Source organism: Prunus avium, chromosome 1 (assembly GCF_965620075.1).
Source record: "Prunus avium chromosome 1, drPruAviu1.hap1.1, whole genome shotgun sequence".
Classification (NCBI taxonomy): domain Eukaryota; kingdom Viridiplantae; phylum Streptophyta; class Magnoliopsida; order Rosales; family Rosaceae; genus Prunus; species Prunus avium.
In genome coordinates, this window is record NC_142284.1 from 53,448,109 (window position 1) to 53,468,494 (window position 20,386).

Here is a 20,386-nt window from a genome sequence, read left to right on the forward strand (position 1 = left end):
AAATGCTATAATAAAAGAAAGAAAGAATCTGTATTAATATTGTCGCTATCTCTCTCTGCAGATACACCCAAAAAAACTCAACGAAAACTACTCAAAAGCACGCAAAGGCAGCTTTGAATAGTTCCAATGCGTCTCACTTTCAGACAATAATCAAGCCTCTTCTCTGCATCTGTGCTTTGTTCAAGTTTGAACGTCAGAAACAATAGTTGGCACTTGCTTGGACTCCACCTCATTCGGAATTTAGACCAATCAACACATGCTACCAGTTTACCATCACTTTCACCTATCACCTAAATTTTGTTATTTTTCATCATTCGTATAATATTATACGTGACTCATCTAAACTTTTCTCTAATTTTGTCTACCATGCATACACGATCTAAATCGTCTGTTTTTCAAGTCAGCATAATTATTTCAAAAAACACTAAAATGATCATACGTGAAACTTTGACAGTTGAATTAAAAGCAAAAGACCTAAAATTTAAAAATAATAATTAAGGTAGTTATAAGTTATAATTATAAAAAGGACGCCATCATTTCATGTTAACTTTAAGCTTTCTTCATTTTAAAGGATTATTTTTAGATATTTATTTATTAAAAATATCTATTACCTCGAAAATTGACCAAAGCATGTGACTTTATAAAGTCCAAAGTCAAACGCAGCTGGGGTTCTCAATGCGACGTCGTTTGGCTTTCCCCTAAGAAACCGACCAGTTAAATCTTAGCATTCAGCGAAAACCAGTGTCATCGTGGAGATCGCCCAAAATCTCTCATTCTCTCGGTCTGTTAGATCACAGTGGATCGCTTTCACTACGATTTCGTCGCTTTCTAAAACCCTCTTTTCTCTCTCTGCAAAACCCTACTGTTCAATTTGCACTTCCCTGAAACCATAAATGCCATCTTTTTCAATGTCTGCACCTGCAAAACCCTAAATTCCCAAATCCAATCTCCTCTCAATTCGCCATCAAAAGCCTTGAAATAGTCAAATCGAATCCCCTTTCGTTTTAAAAGTGCTAATCTCCAGCTGAGTCAACTCATCATTCATCAGCTCCTTAATCCCAATACATTTCTCCACTCCAAACCCTAATTTTTCATTTTCTGCTTCCTTTGTTCAATTCAGCATCGTTCCACATTACTAAAGTCCCATTCTTTGAGCTCAACAGAATCAGTAATTAACTCACTGAGTTACATTCTGGGCAAATTTTCAAAATTGACATTTATGGTGTGGTGGGTTTGTGGCAAAGGATGTGATGATTGAGAACTATGGAGGGAAGTAAAGTTGAAAATGGAAGCTCAAGCGAGGGCCGGCCTCCGAACCCTCTCGCCGGGGCATACTGGCAGTGCTTTAGCCACAACGACGGCGTTCCTGTGCTTTGCAAGAAATCGCTTGTTCGACACCCATCTCTTGTATGTGTCATTATCAGCTTATGCGTTTTTGCCATTTTGTCATAATAGCACTATATCTATATAGTTACATAGTATTGGTTTCTTAGCTGTTTATGATAGTACTGATGCAAACAGTTAGAAAATTTGTAAGTCTAGCCGCACTATAATTTTGGGCAATCAGAATTAGGAGCGTCAATAGATGATGACATAAACTTGAAATGCGAGCATTAGAAGTTGAATGTTTCTCTTGTTAACCCAGTATAGGAAAATTTGCAACCTTTTGTGGTCTTGGTGTGCAATTATTAAAGGTCTGAATGGAATTTTGCAGATGAAGACAAAGACATCTGACATTAAAGTTGAACCGGGAGTTCAAGCAGAGGAATTTGAATCTAAATTCATTCCAGTTGTCCGGTCTGGAGCATGGGCTGACATAGGGTCTCGTCCAAGCATGGAAGATGTATATGTCTGTGTTGACAATTTTATGCACGATTATGGGCTCAAGAATCGTACTGATGGCCCAAGTGCCTTTTATGGGGTATTTATCTTCTCTTCCACATGTTATTAAAAATTTCCTTACTCGTTGTGCATTTACATTCTAGATCCAAAGTTGTTTAGTTCTTATTAGTTGACTGTATCCCTCATCTCTTTAGATATAGCTTTCAGTGGTAATATCTATAATGAAACATATGGTTAGAATGATGATCTACATGTATTGAACTTGCTAGCTAATCTATCTTCAGCATTTCCCAATTCGACATTCCTATGTTATTGGTTGGTCAGGTGTTTGATGGACATGGAGGAAAGCATGCTGCTGACTTTGCTTGCTTTCATTTGCCAAAGTTCATTATTGAGAATGAAGACTTCCCTAGGGATATTGAAAGGGTTGTCACTTCAGCCTTTCTTCATACTGACACTGCCTTTGAAGAAGCTTGCACCTTGGATGCCACCCTTGCCTCTGGTACCACTGCATTGACCGCTCTTCTCATTGGAAGGTTGGATATTTTGGTTTTCTCTACCTGTGAACTGTAGGTGCATGTATCATGATTGCTCAGAGTACATCAATTATATTTTAGTTCATTCTTCTATGGGGTGAGTGATGTGCGTGAAATTTGAATCTCATTTCTTAGTGCTTTCTTTTTGTTGTTCACTGCCTTCTGAAGTAAGCTCTGAGTTCATTACAGACTGAAGAAAATGTATGGAAAGTATTGGGGCTACCCAGCCATACTCTGTTGAAAATATTTTCTTATGGGTGTGGGTAATCTTTGATCTACTCGTCACATTTAGCTGTATACAGGCTGACCTAACATTGTCTCAATCCAATTAGTTCTATGGTTCTAGCAGTTCTTGGTTAGTTGAATGATTTTGGTTTGTTCTGGGTCTGCTCTGTTTATCTAATTCATGCATGTCCTGTTAATTTATCCCATCAGCTCCAAAATATTACTTTCAGATGCACCAACAAACATGTGTGTTTGATTAGCCGTATGCTGATCTTAGTTTCTGTTGCCAGGTTGTTGGTGGTAGCAAATGCTGGAGATTGTCGAGCAGTGCTGTGCCGCCGTGGCAAAGCAATTGAAATGTCAAGAGATCACAAACCGATTTGCGGCAAAGAGAAACAACGCATCGAGGCATCTGGAGGATTTGTGTATGATGGTTACCTTAATGGACAGCTTAACGTTGCTCGTGCATTGGGAGACTGGCATATGGAAGGGATGAAGGGCAGGGATGGTGGGCCACTCAGTGCAGAGCCAGAATTTATGACTGCAAAACTTACAGAGGATGATGAGTTCCTTATCATTGGCTGTGACGGGATCTGGGAGGTGTTTATGAGTCAAAATGCTGTGGATTTTGCTCGGCGCAGGCTTCAGGAGCACAATGACCCAGCCACATGTAGCAAGGATTTGGTTGATGAGGCTTTGAAGAGGAAGAGTGGGGACAATTTGGCTGTTGTCGTAGTCTGCTTCCAACCACAGCCTCCACCTAACCTGATTGCCCCTCGCTCAAGAGTGCAGAGGAGTTTTTCTGCTGAAGGGTTGAGGGAGTTGCAAAGCTTCTTGGATGACTTGAAAACTTGAGATAATGACGAATGGTTTACCCTTTTTTCTCCTTTCTACATTGTGTTTTTCTAATTGAAATTTTCCATTGTAGTTTTACTGAGATTTTTGAGTTCCAACTGTAATATATGCGGCGGCCATGTTGGTAACCTAATTTGTTGTTCTTGTACAACTCTGATTTAACTTGTGTAGGCACTCCTTGAAATGATTTTACTTTAGTGGATGACATTTACTGTTGTTAAGGAATTGCTTGTTCATGAAAACGCCTTTATTATTTTATTGGAGGTTTGTTAAGGCTGATACTTTTGGTTCTGTTGTACTGAGATTTTTGCTTGCAAGCCTTGTTAAGGCTGATTTACTAGGCTTACCTAAGCCCAGACTTCTTGCATGTTAGTTTTGTCCTTTCCGGCTTTCAGGCAGAATCAGGGAAGATTAAAAAAGATTGTTGCTTTAACCATATTCGACTGATCTATCTGGAAAATACTTGAAGCACAATGACAGATGAGAGTGATGTAGGTTACTCAACAATGGTTATTGTTCATATATTTATTTGTATAACATTCTCATCTTTTTTGGAAATTAAATGCTCTAATTCCATAGGCAAAGATGAAGCCGAATAGCAATGAAAATCCAACAATCACGACTGCAACGATGCCCAAAAAGTCATGCTTGTATCCAAAGTAACTTCTCAAGAAATGCTCCACTGATTCCCCTGACTCCAGTGTATCCTTTATGTCTCCAAATTGTGAAGCAACCATTCCATACAATGTCCAAGCAACAGGGCAGACCCAATAGTACCATTTCCACCATATTGGAATTCTCTGTCATAACCAAAATTTAGTTCCATATTGCATAGAAGGTATGCACATGAATTTATGTATCTATGTACATACGTATGTATGTATATTTACTTACTGTCGGAGGAACAACAAATCCGGAGAAAAGGTTCCATATTGCATAGAAGGTAGATGAGGTTATGGCAGCAATGGTGTGGTTGGGAGTGAGAGCCATGGTCATCATGCCATACAATGTGAAGTATAACAAGGTGAAGTACAAGAAAAACAGGTACCAAAAGAACTTGGCAGCTATCCAATCAAATCCCATCATGGAATACACTATGACTCCATAAATAACAGTCTGAATGAAGATGTAGGGAAGCTCAATCATCATCTGCAAAGATAGTGATTTGGTGAGCCATTGAACATTATGATGAGCTTCCTACGATTTCCTGAGTTTCAGGGAGAGAAGCATGTGCTGTTTCAATAATTCTATGCCATGCATTGCCAGTTTCAACTGTTTTAACTGTCCAAAGGCATAGGGCAAAGCCGAATACATTCCAGCTGCTCTTTCTCTGTAAAAGACTGTTCTCTCAACAGCCACAACCGGCTGCACTGAGACACCGTTTTGTATCCCGAGAAAGAGTACAGCAGCATACATGGAACCCATAGCATTGAAGAGATCTTGCTGCTTTGTCCTGTGGTCCGCAAACAAGTTTGAACATAATGATGATTAAGAAACAGAAATCTGGAGGCCATTTCCAGCCATTGTTTAAGTTTACTCGTCTACATACCTTTTCGATCCAAGATTCCAGAATATCAAACCGAACAACAAAGCAATGAACGTTGTGAATAGCAGCCTTACTGCACTATATGATGGGTTTCTCCAGTAAGACCAGTGCTGTTTCCATAAGCAAGCCATACATTGGATGAGAAAAGACTGAGAGTAGCGAGTAGGGAAGTATAGATCTCTAGAACCCGAGGGAGGTGTACTTAGTTCCTTGATCATTGCTTTGCTGCTCCTGAACCATTGACCTTAGAGTATCAACAATTGTATAGAGCAACTACATGCATCAACTACAAATACTAAGACTTTTTGAATTCTCATCCCTCTCGTGGAAGAGACTTGAAATTAAACTCTTACTTAAATTGTTCGGACTTCATGTACACCTCTGTGAAATTAACCCCAAGAGCTGCCTCTTGGGCTGCCGAAGTAATCTCCAACATCCAGGTTGCAGGGTTATATCCATCTTTGATTTTAGGAACTCCATTAAATCCCTTGGTGCCACAAACTCATATATATGTTAGTTAATAAGCAATGTTAAGGGAGATTATGTCATTATTTATTTCTCTATGGTCCTGACCTCAAAGTACTTGATCAGATGAGAGGAATGGGAGCCTAATAGACCACCATATATTTGCTCACCTCCCAATTTCAACAGAAGAAGCTGCAATGCAACATGAAGTGCTTAAAACATTTACTTTGCAACACAGGTTACAGTTCCTTTTTGAAATGGGATATCTAACCTCATCAAATGCATCAAATATGTCTATGCTTGGCTGGTGGATGGTGCAAACCACAGTTCTTCCTGTGTCCACCGTGTTCCTCACGGTTCTCATCACGATTGCTGCTGCTCTGGCATCAAGGCCGGAGGTTGGTTCATCCATGAAGATTATAGATGGATTTGCAACAAGCTCAACAGCAATCGTCAGTCTTTTGCGCTGCTCAGTCGAAAGACCGGTCACACCAGGTAATCCCACAAGTGCTCCCCTTAATGAAGTCAGCTCCACAAGCTCCATGACTTCCACGATGAACATCTGCAACCCATCAAACATCAGATCAATTTGTACATAACTTGGTAAGTAGGCCAGAGAGTACAAAAATGTTCATGTTTGATGCTTTATAATAGTGTCTTGTCTGTCTGTTAAAAAAGAATGTTGAAATTTTACCTTTCTTGTTGCAGAATCAACCTCAGGGAGTAGCCGAAGCCACGCAGAAAAAAGTAGAGATTCATAAACAGTAACGTGAGGAGAGTGGATATCAGTTTGCTCACAATATCCTGATATGCGAGCAAATGTTTCTTGCTTTTTCGGATACCCGGATACCATGATGCTTCCCTTGATATGTCCACCAGTATTTTCTGCATTGAGTTATTGTACATCAACAATGCTTGAATTCAACAGGGTATTTAAAACAGAAACATATTTAGGAACTGAACTGAATGACCTACCAGAAGAGATTTTTCCCCTTGGCAATAGCTCAATGAACTCTCCAGTTGTGCTAGCTTTTCTTTCAGCCATGCCTTCTTTGGATAGTACTGTCTGAGGCTTACCAAATGCTGCAACATTAATCCAGTTTTTAGATGAACAAGTCCAAGACTGATAGCACAAAGAACATATGAATCATGACACTTACGATCAAGATACTGCAGAGCCAAAGTAAGAAGGAGATTGAATAGAAAAATATATCCAATTAAAGCCGCTACTCCAATCCAATACCATCGTGCTTCTGGGAAAATTCCATGAGACTTCAGGATCAAAACTCCCAAGGATTCTGTAGAATTAGGTGGAACCTATAACATAGAGATATCTCCACATAATCATTGATCGCAATCATTCTACCTTCTATCAATTTTCTTTTAGTGGAGCTACACAAACTTTGAGAGAAATAGATGATTACATGTCTCCAATTCTTTCCGAGAAATTCATTCACAGTAATAGCATTTTGTCCATACATTAACGGCGAGACCCAGTAACCCCACAACCACCATTTTGGCACAGCCTCTGATGCAAAAAAAGAAGAGGTTTTTAAAATTAGAATCTGAATCACATCAGCAGTGGAAATTAGTAATCTTATTACTTCTATAGTTAAATCACCTCGAGATAAGACAAATCCACCCAAAACCATAATTATAAGCAATGCAAAGGATCCAGCTGTGCCTGAAACTATTACATCCCTTCCTAAGGCTGCCATGAGCCTGAACAACCCAGACGCCATCTGGTTTATGCACAGGAGTAAAATGTACTGCTTGAACAACCTGAAATATATAGAGCTTTCATCAAATCCTAATCAAACTTAAAGTAAGAATTATTCTTTTTCTCACCTTTCAACACATGGATCAAATCCTATGACATAATAAGTAATGAGCACCCAAATGGCACTTTCTACAAGAGTGATTGGGATCTTGAGGATCCATGCAGGTAGAGAGTATGCCCATGAAGGAAAGAAGAGAAGATCTCTTTGTTTGTAGAAGACAGGAAGTTTCATAATGGCCATGTTGAGTTCTGATATTCCATTAAACATTGCTGCAATGACCGCAAAGAACAAAGCACCCATATAAACTCCACCATCCTCCACTGTGTCTTTGTGCATCTTAATTCGTAGAAATATTGATGCTGTTATAGAAGCTAACATGATATGCTGAAACACAAGTTAAAAAGGAACAATTATAAGGTAGAATCACTTTGAGGCCAAGTACTTGTGAGAATGTGAAGGTGAAAATGTCTCACATTGGAAAGTTCGAAAACCTTGCAAGGGCTTATAAGGAGTTGGGCTACTATGCCCTTGCAAAGGTTTCTAACTTTCCAATGTGGGACATTTTCAACTTCACATTCTCATAGTACTAAGGTTTCAATAAAGTTTTCAAGTTTTCCAATTCAAGTCAAATACAAAAGACTCAAATGCTTTACTCACTAGGGCAAATTTGAAAATGAAGGCAAATGAGTTCCTCTTCATGAGCAAGAATTCTCTAGAAACGCAAGCTCGGAACAACTCCTTCTTGTTAACGCCATACTTCTTGGCTGACAAAGCAGCACGGTGACTTTTGGACTTGTCAAAGGGAACAGCAAGCTCATCACCAAGTTTCTGACCAACTGGAAATGACTGGAATGCTTCTGCGAAATCATTGACAGTAACAAAGCTATAGGGCTCATTTAAACGTGCCCAGTACTGCTCTTGATCTTTCCTTGATGTCACCTATCACAACCACGAAAAGAATATTGTTAAAAAAAAAAAGTTAGAACTATGACAGTCAAACACATACAAGAAAGTGAAGAAATTAAAAAGGGAAATCACCTCTTGCAAGAAGTCAGCAACTCCTTTCCTCTCAGGACACTTGAATCCCATGGATTCAAAAAATTCAAGCACATTTTCGCGTGGACCCTGATACACGATTTGCCCATCTGAGAGAAGAATAATATCATCAAACAGGTTATAAGTTTCGGGGGCTGGCTGAAGGAGGGCGACAACTGCAGTTCTGCTTAGAATATGGATGGATTGCCTGAGTGAATTTACTATTTGGAAAGTTGTAGAACTGTCCAAGCCAGTTGATATCTCATCCATGAAGAGAGCTCTTACTGGTCCAACAAGCATCTCCCCTATGTCATTGTTACCAGAAATCTCAGAAGCATCAATTTACATGGTGTACAATTTAGACTTTCTGAAACTAAAAAAAAGATTTTTAGATACACAATGACTTGTTCTATGTTTTACCTATTGTGACACGCTTTCTTTCTCCACCTGAGATGCCTCTTACCATTTCATCCCCCACCATAGTATTAGCACAGACTTCAAGTCCCAGAATCTGCAATAATTAAAAGCAGAAACATAAAGTTATATGGATACAAGAAAATGGTTGTCCATATCTCCAAGCTGAAATGAACTTCAAGGTGGTACCTTGAGAATATAATCAGTAACTACACTGGTCTCCTGCCCTTCTAGTGCTGCTGCCTGAAGAATTTCAAGTGTCAGAGGAATTTCATAGAATGAAAGCGGCAGTTGCATGAAATTTATTTCTGATAAGAAATGCGGATGGAGACTCCCACATTAAAAGGGTTGGTTAATTTCTCTTCAATCTGTTTACTTGCCTTCAGGTAGATGTCAATGTCAGGGTCAGGTTTGATATTCTCCTCCTTCTCTCTTCTACATAGTTCTGCCAACATGTCTGCAATTTTTCCATATATGAAATCAAACCCTTTAAAACTCTTTGGAAGGAAAAATGAAATGTATCAAATAAATGGTGTTTTGACTAACCGCAATTCAATCCAACTCCTTGACATCTAGCTGAGAAAGCCAATGTCTCTTTCACTGTCATTTCTCCTATGTGGAGATCATTTTGACTTATATAAGCTGATGTTCTTTGAGGTACAAATTCTTCCATTCCATGTCCATTAAATGTAACCCTTCCGGAAGACTTGACATTCATCAATTACCCTATTAGAATTTAGACCAGAGGTGATATGAACTGAACAACAAGAAAATCTCTGAATTTAAGCTTTCTTACTTTTAAATCTTTACTAAGTCTTCCGGCCAGAGCTAATAGTAATGTGGTCTTTCCAGAGCTTGGGGGACCCAAAAGCAAAGTCATTCTGCAGGAATTGCATCCATGAGTGAAAACTTTTTGGTAAATGTGCAATGGGTTGTTTTTGAAAAACATGGCTAACTCACCTTTGAGGCTTGATGATGCCACTAATCTTTTGAAGGATTGTTAAAGGTGTCTTTCTACTTGGAAAAATGTAAAGATAATGTAGCATGCCCTGTACCAAGGGGGAGTTTCATGAGGTGGGGATTGGGAAAGATAATTACTAAAATTAGAATAGAATTTATGTTTATGTGATCTAAAAGATTTACCTGTAACATATTGATAGCAAAGTTGAGTAATGTGGGCAGTGCTCTGCTTCCAATATAAACTTTTGCCTCAACAGTAAGATGCTCGAACCGAACTTCAATTGTTGGCACATCAAGTCTAACTCTGTAATTAGATTTGGGAAAAAAGGGAAAAACCAACACAAATACCTCACCAAAATGCTCCCGAAGACATAATTAAAGTAATTCAACATTATTGAAACTCGTACAGCAAGCATTTCCATCAACAAAGTCGCATTTAACGTTAAATCCTGTTTTGTTTTTAGGTGGAAGACATTATTCCACTCTCTTAAATTGTTTGAAACACATAGAATGCACAAGAACTCACCGATCAATCCGTTCCTTGAGCTTCAACAAGAACTTTTCATTATCTTTCTCTGCATTGCTCACCAGCCTCTCCAACAAAGTCTTTCTCTCTAGCAAGCCAAGTTTCTCTACATCAACCTCTCTAGCGTGACCCTCACCATCAATGAACAAACCTCTCCCTATACGTAAACACGTAGGGAGCCTCTCTATTGCAGCCCATTTCAGAGTTTCTTCATCTTCTTCTGCTCGAGAAGACCTCGAAAAGGCTTCCATACCTGATCCTAAAAGCCCCTATACAAGGACTGAAATGTTTATATCACCATTCATGCTCTGTTCATACCAACTTGCTATCATGAATAATTGAACTGAAACGGCTTAGATATTATGAGATGGGTCTCTCTATCTGTCTTAACTTTTTTTTCTTTTGTCACTTGGGCAATGGACTTTACGAAACTTTGGATTTCGAAATATGTAGACAACGAATACCACAAAGAAGAGAAAGGAAGTAAGTTAATGTATGATGTGTGTGCGTGTGATGGAGGAAAAGATAAAGGACGTCATTGTGGAGTATATTGGTAGGGAAAGTATAAGGTGTCGAAAATCCATTCCGGTCATGTCTTGTCCGAAATATATGATTGGTGGAGGGTTTGAATTTAGTCCTGTGAGGTTTGTTAATGATGCCTAGATTATACACGCGTGAGACGTGAGATTCACATAAATTAACGATTTGTCAATTATTTCAACTGCAAAAAACTCATATATAGCTATCAAAATTCCATCCTTATAATTGAAAAAACTTATGTTGCTTTATAATTGCAAAAAGACACCCAAAAAAAAAACACCCGAATAGGTTGAACGGTCAAGATGCTCAAATTTCAAGGTCCACTTAAATTTGATCATATGTCGTAATTTTAGTCATTTCTATTAATTCGGCTGTTTTTTTTTAAGTCTAGGAGTAAATATTAATAAAAAACGAAACTTACATGTTAACTTAAAATACAATTTCAAATTCGGATCAAACTCCATAGATATGGATTTTTTTATAGCAGACCAAACCTCTACCCACATAGGCGAAGGTGGAAAAGCTCAATCAACTAAGTTATACCCCCACTGACTAGATATGAAGTTAGTTTGCTTGCTTCTTACCAAAAAAAGAAAGACTTTGGTTCATCGCATTGCAAATGGCAAAGATCCGTACACGTACATATATGCATGAACACTAACTAAGATCTTGGGATTATTTCAGCCAACTAAGCAATGGCGGAACCAGGAATTTTTGTAGGGGTGGGCTAAATTTTTTTTTCCATATTCGACTGATCTATCTGGAAAATACTTGAAGCACAATGACAGATGAGAGTGATGTAGGTTACTCAACAATGGTTAACTTATTGTTCATATATTTATTTGTATAACATTCTCATCTTTTTTGGAAATTAAATGCTCTAATTCCATAGGCAAAGATGAAGCCGAATAGCAATGAAAATCCAACAATCACGACTGCAACGATGCCCAAAAAGTCATGCTTGTATCCAAAGTAACTTCTCAAGAAATGCTCCACTGATTCCCCTGACTCCAGTGTATCCTTTATGTCTCCAAATTGTGAAGCAACCATTCCATACAATGTCCAAGCAACAGGGCAGACCCAATAGTACCATTTCCACCATATTGGAATTCTCTGTCATAACCAAAATTTAGTTCCATATTGCATAGAAGGTATGCACATGAATTTATGTATCTATGTACATATGTATGTATGTATATTTACTTACTGTCGGAGGAACAACGAATCCAGAGAAAAGGTTCCATATTGCATAGAAGGTAGATGAGGTTATGGCAGCAATGGTGTGGTTGGGAGTGAGAGCCATGGTCATCATGCCATACAATGTGTAGTATAACAAGGTGAAGTACAAGAAAAACAGGTACCAAAAGAACTTGGCAGCTATCCAATCAAATCCCATCATGGAATACACTATGACTCCATAAATAACAGTCTGAATGAAGATGTAGGGAAGCTCAATCATCATCTGCAAAGATAGTGATTTGGTGAGCCATTGAACATTATGATGAGCTTCCTACGATTTCCTGAGTTTCAGGGAGAGAAGCATGTGCTGTTTCAATAATTCTATGCCATGCATTGCCAGTTTCAACTGTTTTACCTGTCCAAAGGCATAGGGCAAAGCCGAATACATTCCAGCTGCTCTTTCTCTGTAAAAGACTGTTCTCTCAACAGCCACAACCGGCTGCACTGAGGCACCGTTTTGTACCCCGAGAAAGATTACAGCAGCATACATGGAACCCATAGCATTGAAGAGATCTTGCTGCTTTGTCCTGTGGTCCGCAAACAAGTTTGAACATATTGGTGATTAAGAAACAGAAATCTGGAGGCCATTTCCAGCCATTGTTTAAGTTTACTCGTCTACATACCTTTTCGATCCAAGATTCCAGAATATCAAACCGAACAACAAAGCGATGAACGTTGTGAATAGCAGCCTTACTGCACTGTATGATGGGTTTCTCCAGTAAGACCAGTGCTGTTTCCATAGGCAAGCCATACATTGGATGAGAAAAGACTGAGAGTACCGAGTAGGGAAGTATAGATCTCTAGAACCCGAGGGAGGTGTACTTAGTTCCTTGATCATTGCTTTGCTGCTCCTGAACCATTGACCTTAGAGTATCAACAATTGTATAGAGCAACTACATGCATCAACTACAAATACTAAGACTTTTTGAATTCTCATCCCTCTCGTGGAAGAGACTTGAAATTAAACTCTTACTTAAATTGTTCTGAGTTCATGTACACCTCTGTGAAATTAACCCCGAGAGCTGCCTCTTGGGCTGCCGAAGTAATCTCCAACATCCAGGTTGCAGGGTTATATCCATCTTTGATTTTAGGAACTCCATTAATTCCCTTGGTGCCACAAACTCATATATATGTTAGTTAATAAGTAATGTTAAGGGAGATTATGTCATTATTTATTTCTCTATGGTCCTGACCTCAAAGTACTTGATCAGATGAGAGGAATGGGAGCCTAATGGACCACCATATATTTGCTCACCTCCCAATTTCAACAGAAGAAGCTGCAATGCAACATGAAGTGCTTAAAACATTTACTTTGCAACACAGGTTACAGTTTCTTTTTTAAATGGGACATCTAACCTCATCAAATGCATCAAATATGTCTATGCTTGGCTGGTGGATGGTGCAAACCACAGTTCTTCCTGTGTCCACCGTGTTCCTCACGGTTCTCATCACGATTGCTGCTGCTCTGGCATCAAGGCCGGAGGTTGGTTCATCCATGAAGATTATAGATGGATTTGCAACAAGCTCAACAGCAATCGTCAGTCTTTTGCGCTGCTCAGTCGAAAGACCGGTCACACCAGGTAATCCCACAAGTGCTCCCCTTAATGAAGTCAGCTCCACAAGCTCCATGACTTCCACGATGAACATCTGCAACCCATCAAACATCAGATCAATTTGTACATAATTTGGTAAGTAGGCCATGTTTGATGCTTTATAATAGTGTCTTGGCTGTCTGTTAAAAAAGAATGCTGAAATTTTACCTTTCTTGTTGCAGAATCAACCTCAGGGAGTAGCCGAAGCCATGCAGAAAAAAGTAGAGATTCATAAACTGTAACATGAGGAGAGTGGATATCAGTTTGCTCACAATATCCTGATATGCGAGCAAATGTTTCTTGCTTTTTCGGATACCCAGATACCATGATGCTTCCCTTGATATGTCCGCCAGTTTTCCTTCCAGCCAACACATCCATTAGAGTGGTCTTGCCAGCCCCACTGACACCCATTAGAGCTGTTAAGACTCCTGGCCTAAATGCACCACTCACACCCTTCAAAAGTTCCAACTGATCCTCTTGAGCACCCTCAGCTTTCATTTCCTGAAAAGACATTGAAAATTCAGCCAAAACATTATTATTGTCGAGGTACTTCTAATTTAACATCGAAAGTTACCTGTGGCATATTTATTGCATATCTGATCTCATTGAAAGCAAGGGAAAGCGGTTGAAAAGGAAGAACCATGCCACGCTTCCTTTTCCCATTAGCTTCATCAGTTCTTCCCCCTCTTTCAGATAACGGTAAGCTTCTTTGACCTTCAGTATTTCCTGCATTGAGTTATTGTACATCAACAATGCTTGAATTCAACAGGGTATTTAAAACAGAAACATATGTAGGAACTGAACTGAATGACCTACCAGAAGAGCTCTTTCCCCTTGGCAATAGCTCAATGAACTCTCCAGTTGTGCTAGCTTTTCTTTCAGCCATGCCTTCTTTGGATAGTACTGTCTGAGGCTTACCAAATGCTGCAACATTAATCCAGTTTTTAGATGAACAAGTCCAAGACTGAAAGCACAAAGAACATATGAATCATGACACTTACGATCAAGATACTGCAGAGCCAAAGTAAGAAGGAGATTGAATAGAAGAATATATCCAATTAAAGCTGCTACTCCAATCCAATACCATCGTGCTTCTGGGAAAATTCCATGAGACTTCAGGATCAAAACTCCCAAGGATTCTGTAGAATTAGGTGGAACCTATAACATAGAGATATCTCCACATAATCATTGATCACAATCATTCTACCTTCTATCAATTTTCTTTTAGTGGAGCTACACAAACTTTGAGAGAAATAGATGATTACATGTCTCCAATTCTTTCCAAGAAATTCATTCACAGTAATAGCATTTTGTCCATACATTAACGGCGAGACCCAGTAACCCCACAACCACCATTTTGGCACAGCCTCTGATGCAAAAAAAGAAGAGGTTTTTAAAAATTAGAATCTGAATCACATCAGCAGTGGAAATTAGTAATCTTATTACTTCTATAGTTAAATCACCTCGAGATAAGACAAATCCACCCAAAACCATAATTATAAGCAATGCAAAGGTTCCAGTTGTGCTTGCAACTATTACATCCCTTCCGAAGGCTGCCATGAGCCTGAACATCCCAGACGCCATCTGGTTTATGCACAGGAGTAAAATGTACTGCTTGACAAACCTGAAATATATAGAGCTTTCATCAAATCCTAATCAAACTTAAAGTATGAATTATTCTTTTTCTCACCTTTCAACACATGGATCAAATCCTATGACATAATAAGTAATGAGCACCCAAATGGCACTTTCTACAAGAGTGATTGGGATCTTGAGGATCCATGCAGGTAGAGAGTATGCCCATGAAGGAAAGAAGAGAAGATCTCTTTGTTTGTAGAAGACAGGAAGTTTCATAATGGCCATGTTGAGTTCTGATATTCCATTAAACATTGCTACAATGACCGCAAAGAACAAAGCACCCATATAAACTCCACCATCCTCCACTGTGTCTTTGTGCATCTTAATTCGTAGAAATATTGATGCTGTTATAGAAGCTAACATGATAAGCTGAAACACAAGTTAAAAAGGAACAATTATAAGGTAGAATCACTTTGAGGCCAAGTACTTGTGAGAATGTGAAGGTGAAATTGTCCCACATTGGAAAGTTCGAAAACCTTGCAAGGGCTTATAACGAGTTGGGCTACTCTGCCCTTGCAAAGTTTTCTAACTTTCCAATGTGGGACATTTTCAACTTCACATTCTCATAGTACTAAGGTTTCAATAAAGTTTTCAAGTTTTCCAATTCAAGTCAAATACAAAAGACTCAAATGCTTTACTCACTAGGGCAAATTTGAAAATGAAGGCAAATGAGTTCCTCTTCATGAGCAAGAATTCTCTAGAAACGCAAGCTCGGAACAACTCCTTCTTGTTAACGCCATACTTCTTGGCTGACAAAGCAGCACGGTGACTTTTGGACTTGTCAAAGGGAACAGCAAGCTCATCACCAAGTTTCTGACCAACTGGAAATGACTGGAATGCTTCTGCGAAATCATTGACAGTAACAAAGCTATATGGCTCATTTAAACGTGCCCAGTACTGCTCTTGATCTTTCCTTGATGTCACCTATCACAACCCCCACGGAAAGAATATTGTTAAAAAAAAAGTTTGAACTATGACAGTCAAACACATACAAGAAAGTGAAGAAATTAAAAAGGGAAATCACCTCTTGCAAGAAGTCAGCAACTCCTTTCCTCTCAGGACACTTGAATCCCATGGATTCAAAAAATTCAAGCACATTTTCGCGTGGACCCTGATACACGATTTGCCCATCTGAGAGAAGAATAATATCATCAAACAGGTTATAAGTTTCGGGGGCTGGCTGAAGGAGGGAGACAACTGCAGTTCTGCTTAGAATATGGATGGATTGCCTGAGTGAATTTACTATTTGGAAAGTTGTAGAACTGTCCAAGCCAGTTGATATCTCATCCATGAAGAGAGCTCTTACTGGTCCAACAAGCATCTCCCCTATGTCATTGTTACCAGAAATCTCAGAAGCATCAATTTACATGGTGTACAATTTAGACTTTCTGAAACTAAAAAAAAGATTTTTAGATACACAATGACTTGTTCTATGTTTTACCTATTGTGACACGCTTTCTTTCTCCACCTGAGATGCCTCTTACCATTTCATCCCCCACCATAGTATTAGCACAGACTTCAAGTCCCAGAATCTGCAATAATTAAAAGCAGAAACATAAAGTTATATGGATACAAGAAAATGGTTGTCCATATCTCCAAGCTGAAATGAACTTCAAGGTGGTACCTTGAGAATATAATCAGTAACTACACTGGTCTCCTGCCCTTCTAGTGCTGCTGCCTGAAGAATTTCAAGTGTCAGAGGAATTTCATAGAATGAAAGCGGCAGTTGCATGAAATTTATTTCTGATAAGAAATGCGGATGGAGACTCCCACATTAAAAGGGTTGGTTAATTTCTCTTCAATCTGTTTACTTGCCTTCAGGTAGATGTCAATGTCAGGGTCAGGTTTGATATTCTCCTCCTTCTCTCTTCTACATAGTTCTGCCAACATGTCTGCAATTTTTCCATATATGAAATCAAACCCTTTAAAACTCTTTGGAAGGAAAAATGAAATGTATCAAATAAATGGTGTTTTGACTAACCACAATTTGATCCAACTCCTTGACATCTAGCTGAGAAAGCCAATGTCTCTTTCACTGTCATTTCTCCTATGTGGAGATCATTTTGACTTATATAAGCTGATGTTCTTTGAGGTACAAATTCTTCCATTCCATGTCCATTATATGTAACCCTCCCGGAAGACTTGACATTCATCAATTACCCTATTAGAATTTAGACCAGAGGTGATATGAACTGAACAAAAATAAAATCTCTGAATTTAAGCTTTCTTACTTTTAAATCTTTACTAAGTCTTCCAGCCAGAGCTAATAGTAATGTGGTCTTTCCAGAGCTTGGGGGACCCAAAAGCAAAGTCATTCTGCAGGAATTGCATCTATGAGTGAAAACGTTTTGGTAAATGTACAACGGATTGTTTTTGAAAAACATGGCTAACTCACCTTTGAGGCTTGATGATGCCACTAATCTTTTGAAGGATTGTTAAAGGTGTCTTTCTACTTGGAAAAATGTAAAGATAATGTAGCATGCCCTGTACCAAGGGGGAGTTTCATGAGGTGGGGATTGGGAAAGATAATTACTAAAATTAAAATAGAATTTATGTTTATGTGATCTAAAAGATTTACCTGTAACATATTGATAGCAAAGTTGAGTAATGTGGGCAGTGCTCTGCTTCCAATATAAACCTTTGCCTCAACAGTTAGATGCTCGAACCGAACTTCAATTGTTGGCACATCAAGTCTAACTCTGTAATTAGATTTGGGAAAAAAGGGAAAAACCAACACAAATACCTCACCAAAATGCTCCCAAAGACATAATTAAAGTAATTCAACATTATTGAAACTTGTACAGAAAACAGTTCCATCAACAAAGTCGCATTTAACGTTAAATCCTGTTCTGTTTTTTGGTGGAAGACATAATTCCACTCTCTTAAATTGTTTGAAACACATAGAATGCACAAGAACTCACCGATCAATCCGTTCCTTGAGCTTCAACAAGAACTTTTCATTATCTTTCTCTGCATTGCTCACCAGCCTCTCCAACAAAGTCTTTCTCTCTAGCAAGCCAAGTTTCTCTACATCAACCTCTCTAGCTTGACCCTCACCATCAATGAACAAACCTCTCCCTATACGTAAACACGTAGGGAGCCTCTCTATTGCAGCCCATTTCAGAGCTTCTTCATCTTCTTCTGCTCGAGAAGACCTCGAAAAGACTTCCATACCTGATCCTAAAAGCCCCTATACAAGGACTGAAATGTTTATATCACCATTCATGCTCTGTTCATACCAACTTACTATCATGAATAATTGAACTGAAACGGCTTAGATATTATGAGACGGGTCTCTCTATCTGTCTTAACTTTTTTTCTTTTGTCACTTGGGCAATGGACTTTACCAAACTTTGAATTTCGAAATATATAGACAACGAATGCTAAAAAAGAGAGAAAGGAAGTCATTGTTGAGTACATTGGTAGGGAAGGTATAAGGTGTCGAAAATCCAATCCGGTCATGTCTTGTCCAAAATATATGATTGGTGGAGGGTTTGAATTTCGTCGTATGAGGTCTGTTAATGGGATCCGGATCCTCTGCTCTGATTTTCTCTGCCATGATCTGCTTTACTTTTGCTCTCCACACGCCACCTCCTTAAAATTTAATCTAAGGGACTTAAAAGTTGACACATCATTCTTCAAGCAAAAAATTACTCCTAAAGAAAAACAATACCCTAGATTATACGCGTGTGAGACGTGAGATTCACATCAAGATGCCCCAATTTCAAGGTCCACTTAACATCATTGTAAAGTTAATAAAAACTAATAATTATGATGAAATAAAGTTTGGTAAAGCTTTCGTAAAGTAATATTTATTTATATACCTAGAATTTTCTATTGGTCTACCTTTCGTAAAGTATGAAGGCGACTAAGGTCAATTTGTGCAAGAAACAAAAACCTTTCTGAGATTAGTCATTTTTATCACAACGATTATCATGACGAGGATACTTTACTAAAATTTTCTTGAATATAAAATACACACATTCTAGCTGAACCATAATTTTCATGATCTCAGCCAATGCTAATACCTTAACTGAAGTAGAAAGTCTAACCACAATCAGTTTCTGCTTCGTTGAAAGAGGTCCTGAATTTAAATCTCGTGTCGTTGGACAACAATAATTTATTAATATTTTTCTTAATAAAGTAGAAACCCCAATTGTTAGGTGTTTATTTTTTTTTGAAACAGTTCGAATCATTTAATCACATTGCGAGATCAAGATATTTTCTTGAATTTGGAAGCCCTTATTGTCATTTGGATGGTTATGAAGTTTCAAACAGATCAAAACAAGAAGTCATGATATTTGCATTTAGTCGTTCAGTTGAATGCAAGCACATAACACGTTTTCACCTCTTTTGGAAGTTCAACACTTCAATTGAAAATGAGCCCTGAAATCCCGAGAAGCACAATTGCAACACCACCTAAAATCTCTCCTCTGTACCCAAAAATAATCCTTTATAAAATCCTCAACAGTTTCACCATGCAAGGTCCAAGACACACGGCACACCAATGGAACCATTTCCACCATATTGGCATTCTCTGTCACGCCCAAAAACAAACAATATTAACTGTGAGTTATGGTCTGATTCTAAGTTAAAAGAGAAATGTTATTAGCACTCACAGTTTGTGATCATTCGAAATTTCACGTGAATCTTATTAACATAAAAGTTAATACTTTCAAAATTCAATTTAGCCCTTAAATTTGATCATATGTCGTAATTTTAGTCATTTCTATTAACTCGGCTGTTTTTTTTTTAAGTCTAGGAGTAAATATTAATAAAAAACGAAACTTCCATGTTAACTTAAAATACAATTTCAAATTCGGGTCAAACTCCATAGATATGGATTTTTTTATAGCAGACCAAACCTCTGCCCACATAGACGAAAGTGGAAAAGCTCAATCAACTGAGTTATACCCACTGGCTAGATATGGAGTTAGTTTGCTTGCTTCTTGCCAAAAAAGAAAGACTTTGGTTCATCGCATGGCAAATGGCAAAGATCCTTACATGTACATATAAGCATGAACACTAATTAAAATCTTGGGATTATTCAGCCAACTAAGGCCCAGTTTGGGATTGCTGTCACTTTTAAAAAAAGTTGCTTCTGCTATGCTTTGAAAATAATTAGCTGTAAAGTAAAGCATCTCCATGTTTGGTAAACAATATTTTTAAATTGTTGTTAGTACAAAAAGCAG

General features: G+C 38.4%; 3 protein-coding genes across 3 annotated transcripts; 1 reads left to right on the top strand and 2 right to left on the bottom strand.

The window, feature by feature from the left end:
* The first annotated feature begins 729 nt into the window (after nt 1-729).
* Nucleotides 730-3,679, top strand: DBP1 (DNA-binding protein phosphatase 1). Its single transcript, XM_021979204.2, has 4 exons — nt 730-1,407; nt 1,715-1,921; nt 2,167-2,378; nt 2,894-3,679. Exons 1-4 carry the CDS (start codon nt 1,264-1,266, stop codon nt 3,456-3,458), a joined length of 1,128 nt encoding a protein of 375 aa, XP_021834896.2. The 5' UTR covers nt 730-1,263; the 3' UTR covers nt 3,459-3,679.
* Nucleotides 3,680-3,950: 271 nt separating this feature from the next.
* On the bottom strand, nt 3,951-9,767 carry LOC110744786 (pleiotropic drug resistance protein 1-like). Its single transcript, XM_088246465.1, has 21 exons — nt 9,660-9,767; nt 9,496-9,580; nt 9,246-9,405; nt 9,076-9,156; nt 8,889-8,938; nt 8,706-8,796; nt 8,289-8,590; nt 7,908-8,189; nt 7,318-7,634; nt 7,091-7,251; nt 6,894-6,997; nt 6,630-6,786; nt 6,445-6,552; nt 6,164-6,354; nt 5,741-6,031; nt 5,578-5,661; nt 5,358-5,491; nt 5,008-5,235; nt 4,740-4,911; nt 4,353-4,607; nt 3,951-4,258 (listed from the first exon to the last, which is right to left on the bottom strand). The coding sequence occupies exons 1-21, from the start codon at nt 9,743-9,745 to the stop codon at nt 4,001-4,003; spliced, it is 3,597 nt and encodes a 1,198-aa protein (XP_088102591.1). The 5' UTR covers nt 9,746-9,767; the 3' UTR covers nt 3,951-4,000.
* A 1,762-nt stretch (nt 9,768-11,529) lies between these two features.
* Nucleotides 11,530-18,586, bottom strand: LOC110774632 (pleiotropic drug resistance protein 1-like). Its single transcript, XM_088252582.1, has 24 exons — nt 18,116-18,586; nt 17,773-17,893; nt 17,590-17,678; nt 17,426-17,510; nt 17,176-17,335; nt 17,006-17,086; nt 16,819-16,868; nt 16,636-16,726; nt 16,219-16,520; nt 15,837-16,118; nt 15,247-15,563; nt 15,020-15,180; nt 14,822-14,925; nt 14,558-14,714; nt 14,373-14,480; nt 14,131-14,282; nt 13,725-14,057; nt 13,321-13,611; nt 13,158-13,241; nt 12,938-13,071; nt 12,588-12,815; nt 12,320-12,491; nt 11,933-12,187; nt 11,530-11,838 (listed from the first exon to the last, which is right to left on the bottom strand). Exons 1-24 carry the CDS (start codon nt 18,364-18,366, stop codon nt 11,581-11,583), a joined length of 4,266 nt encoding a protein of 1,421 aa, XP_088108708.1. The 5' UTR covers nt 18,367-18,586; the 3' UTR covers nt 11,530-11,580.
* Between the last annotated feature and the right edge of the window lie 1,800 nt (nt 18,587-20,386).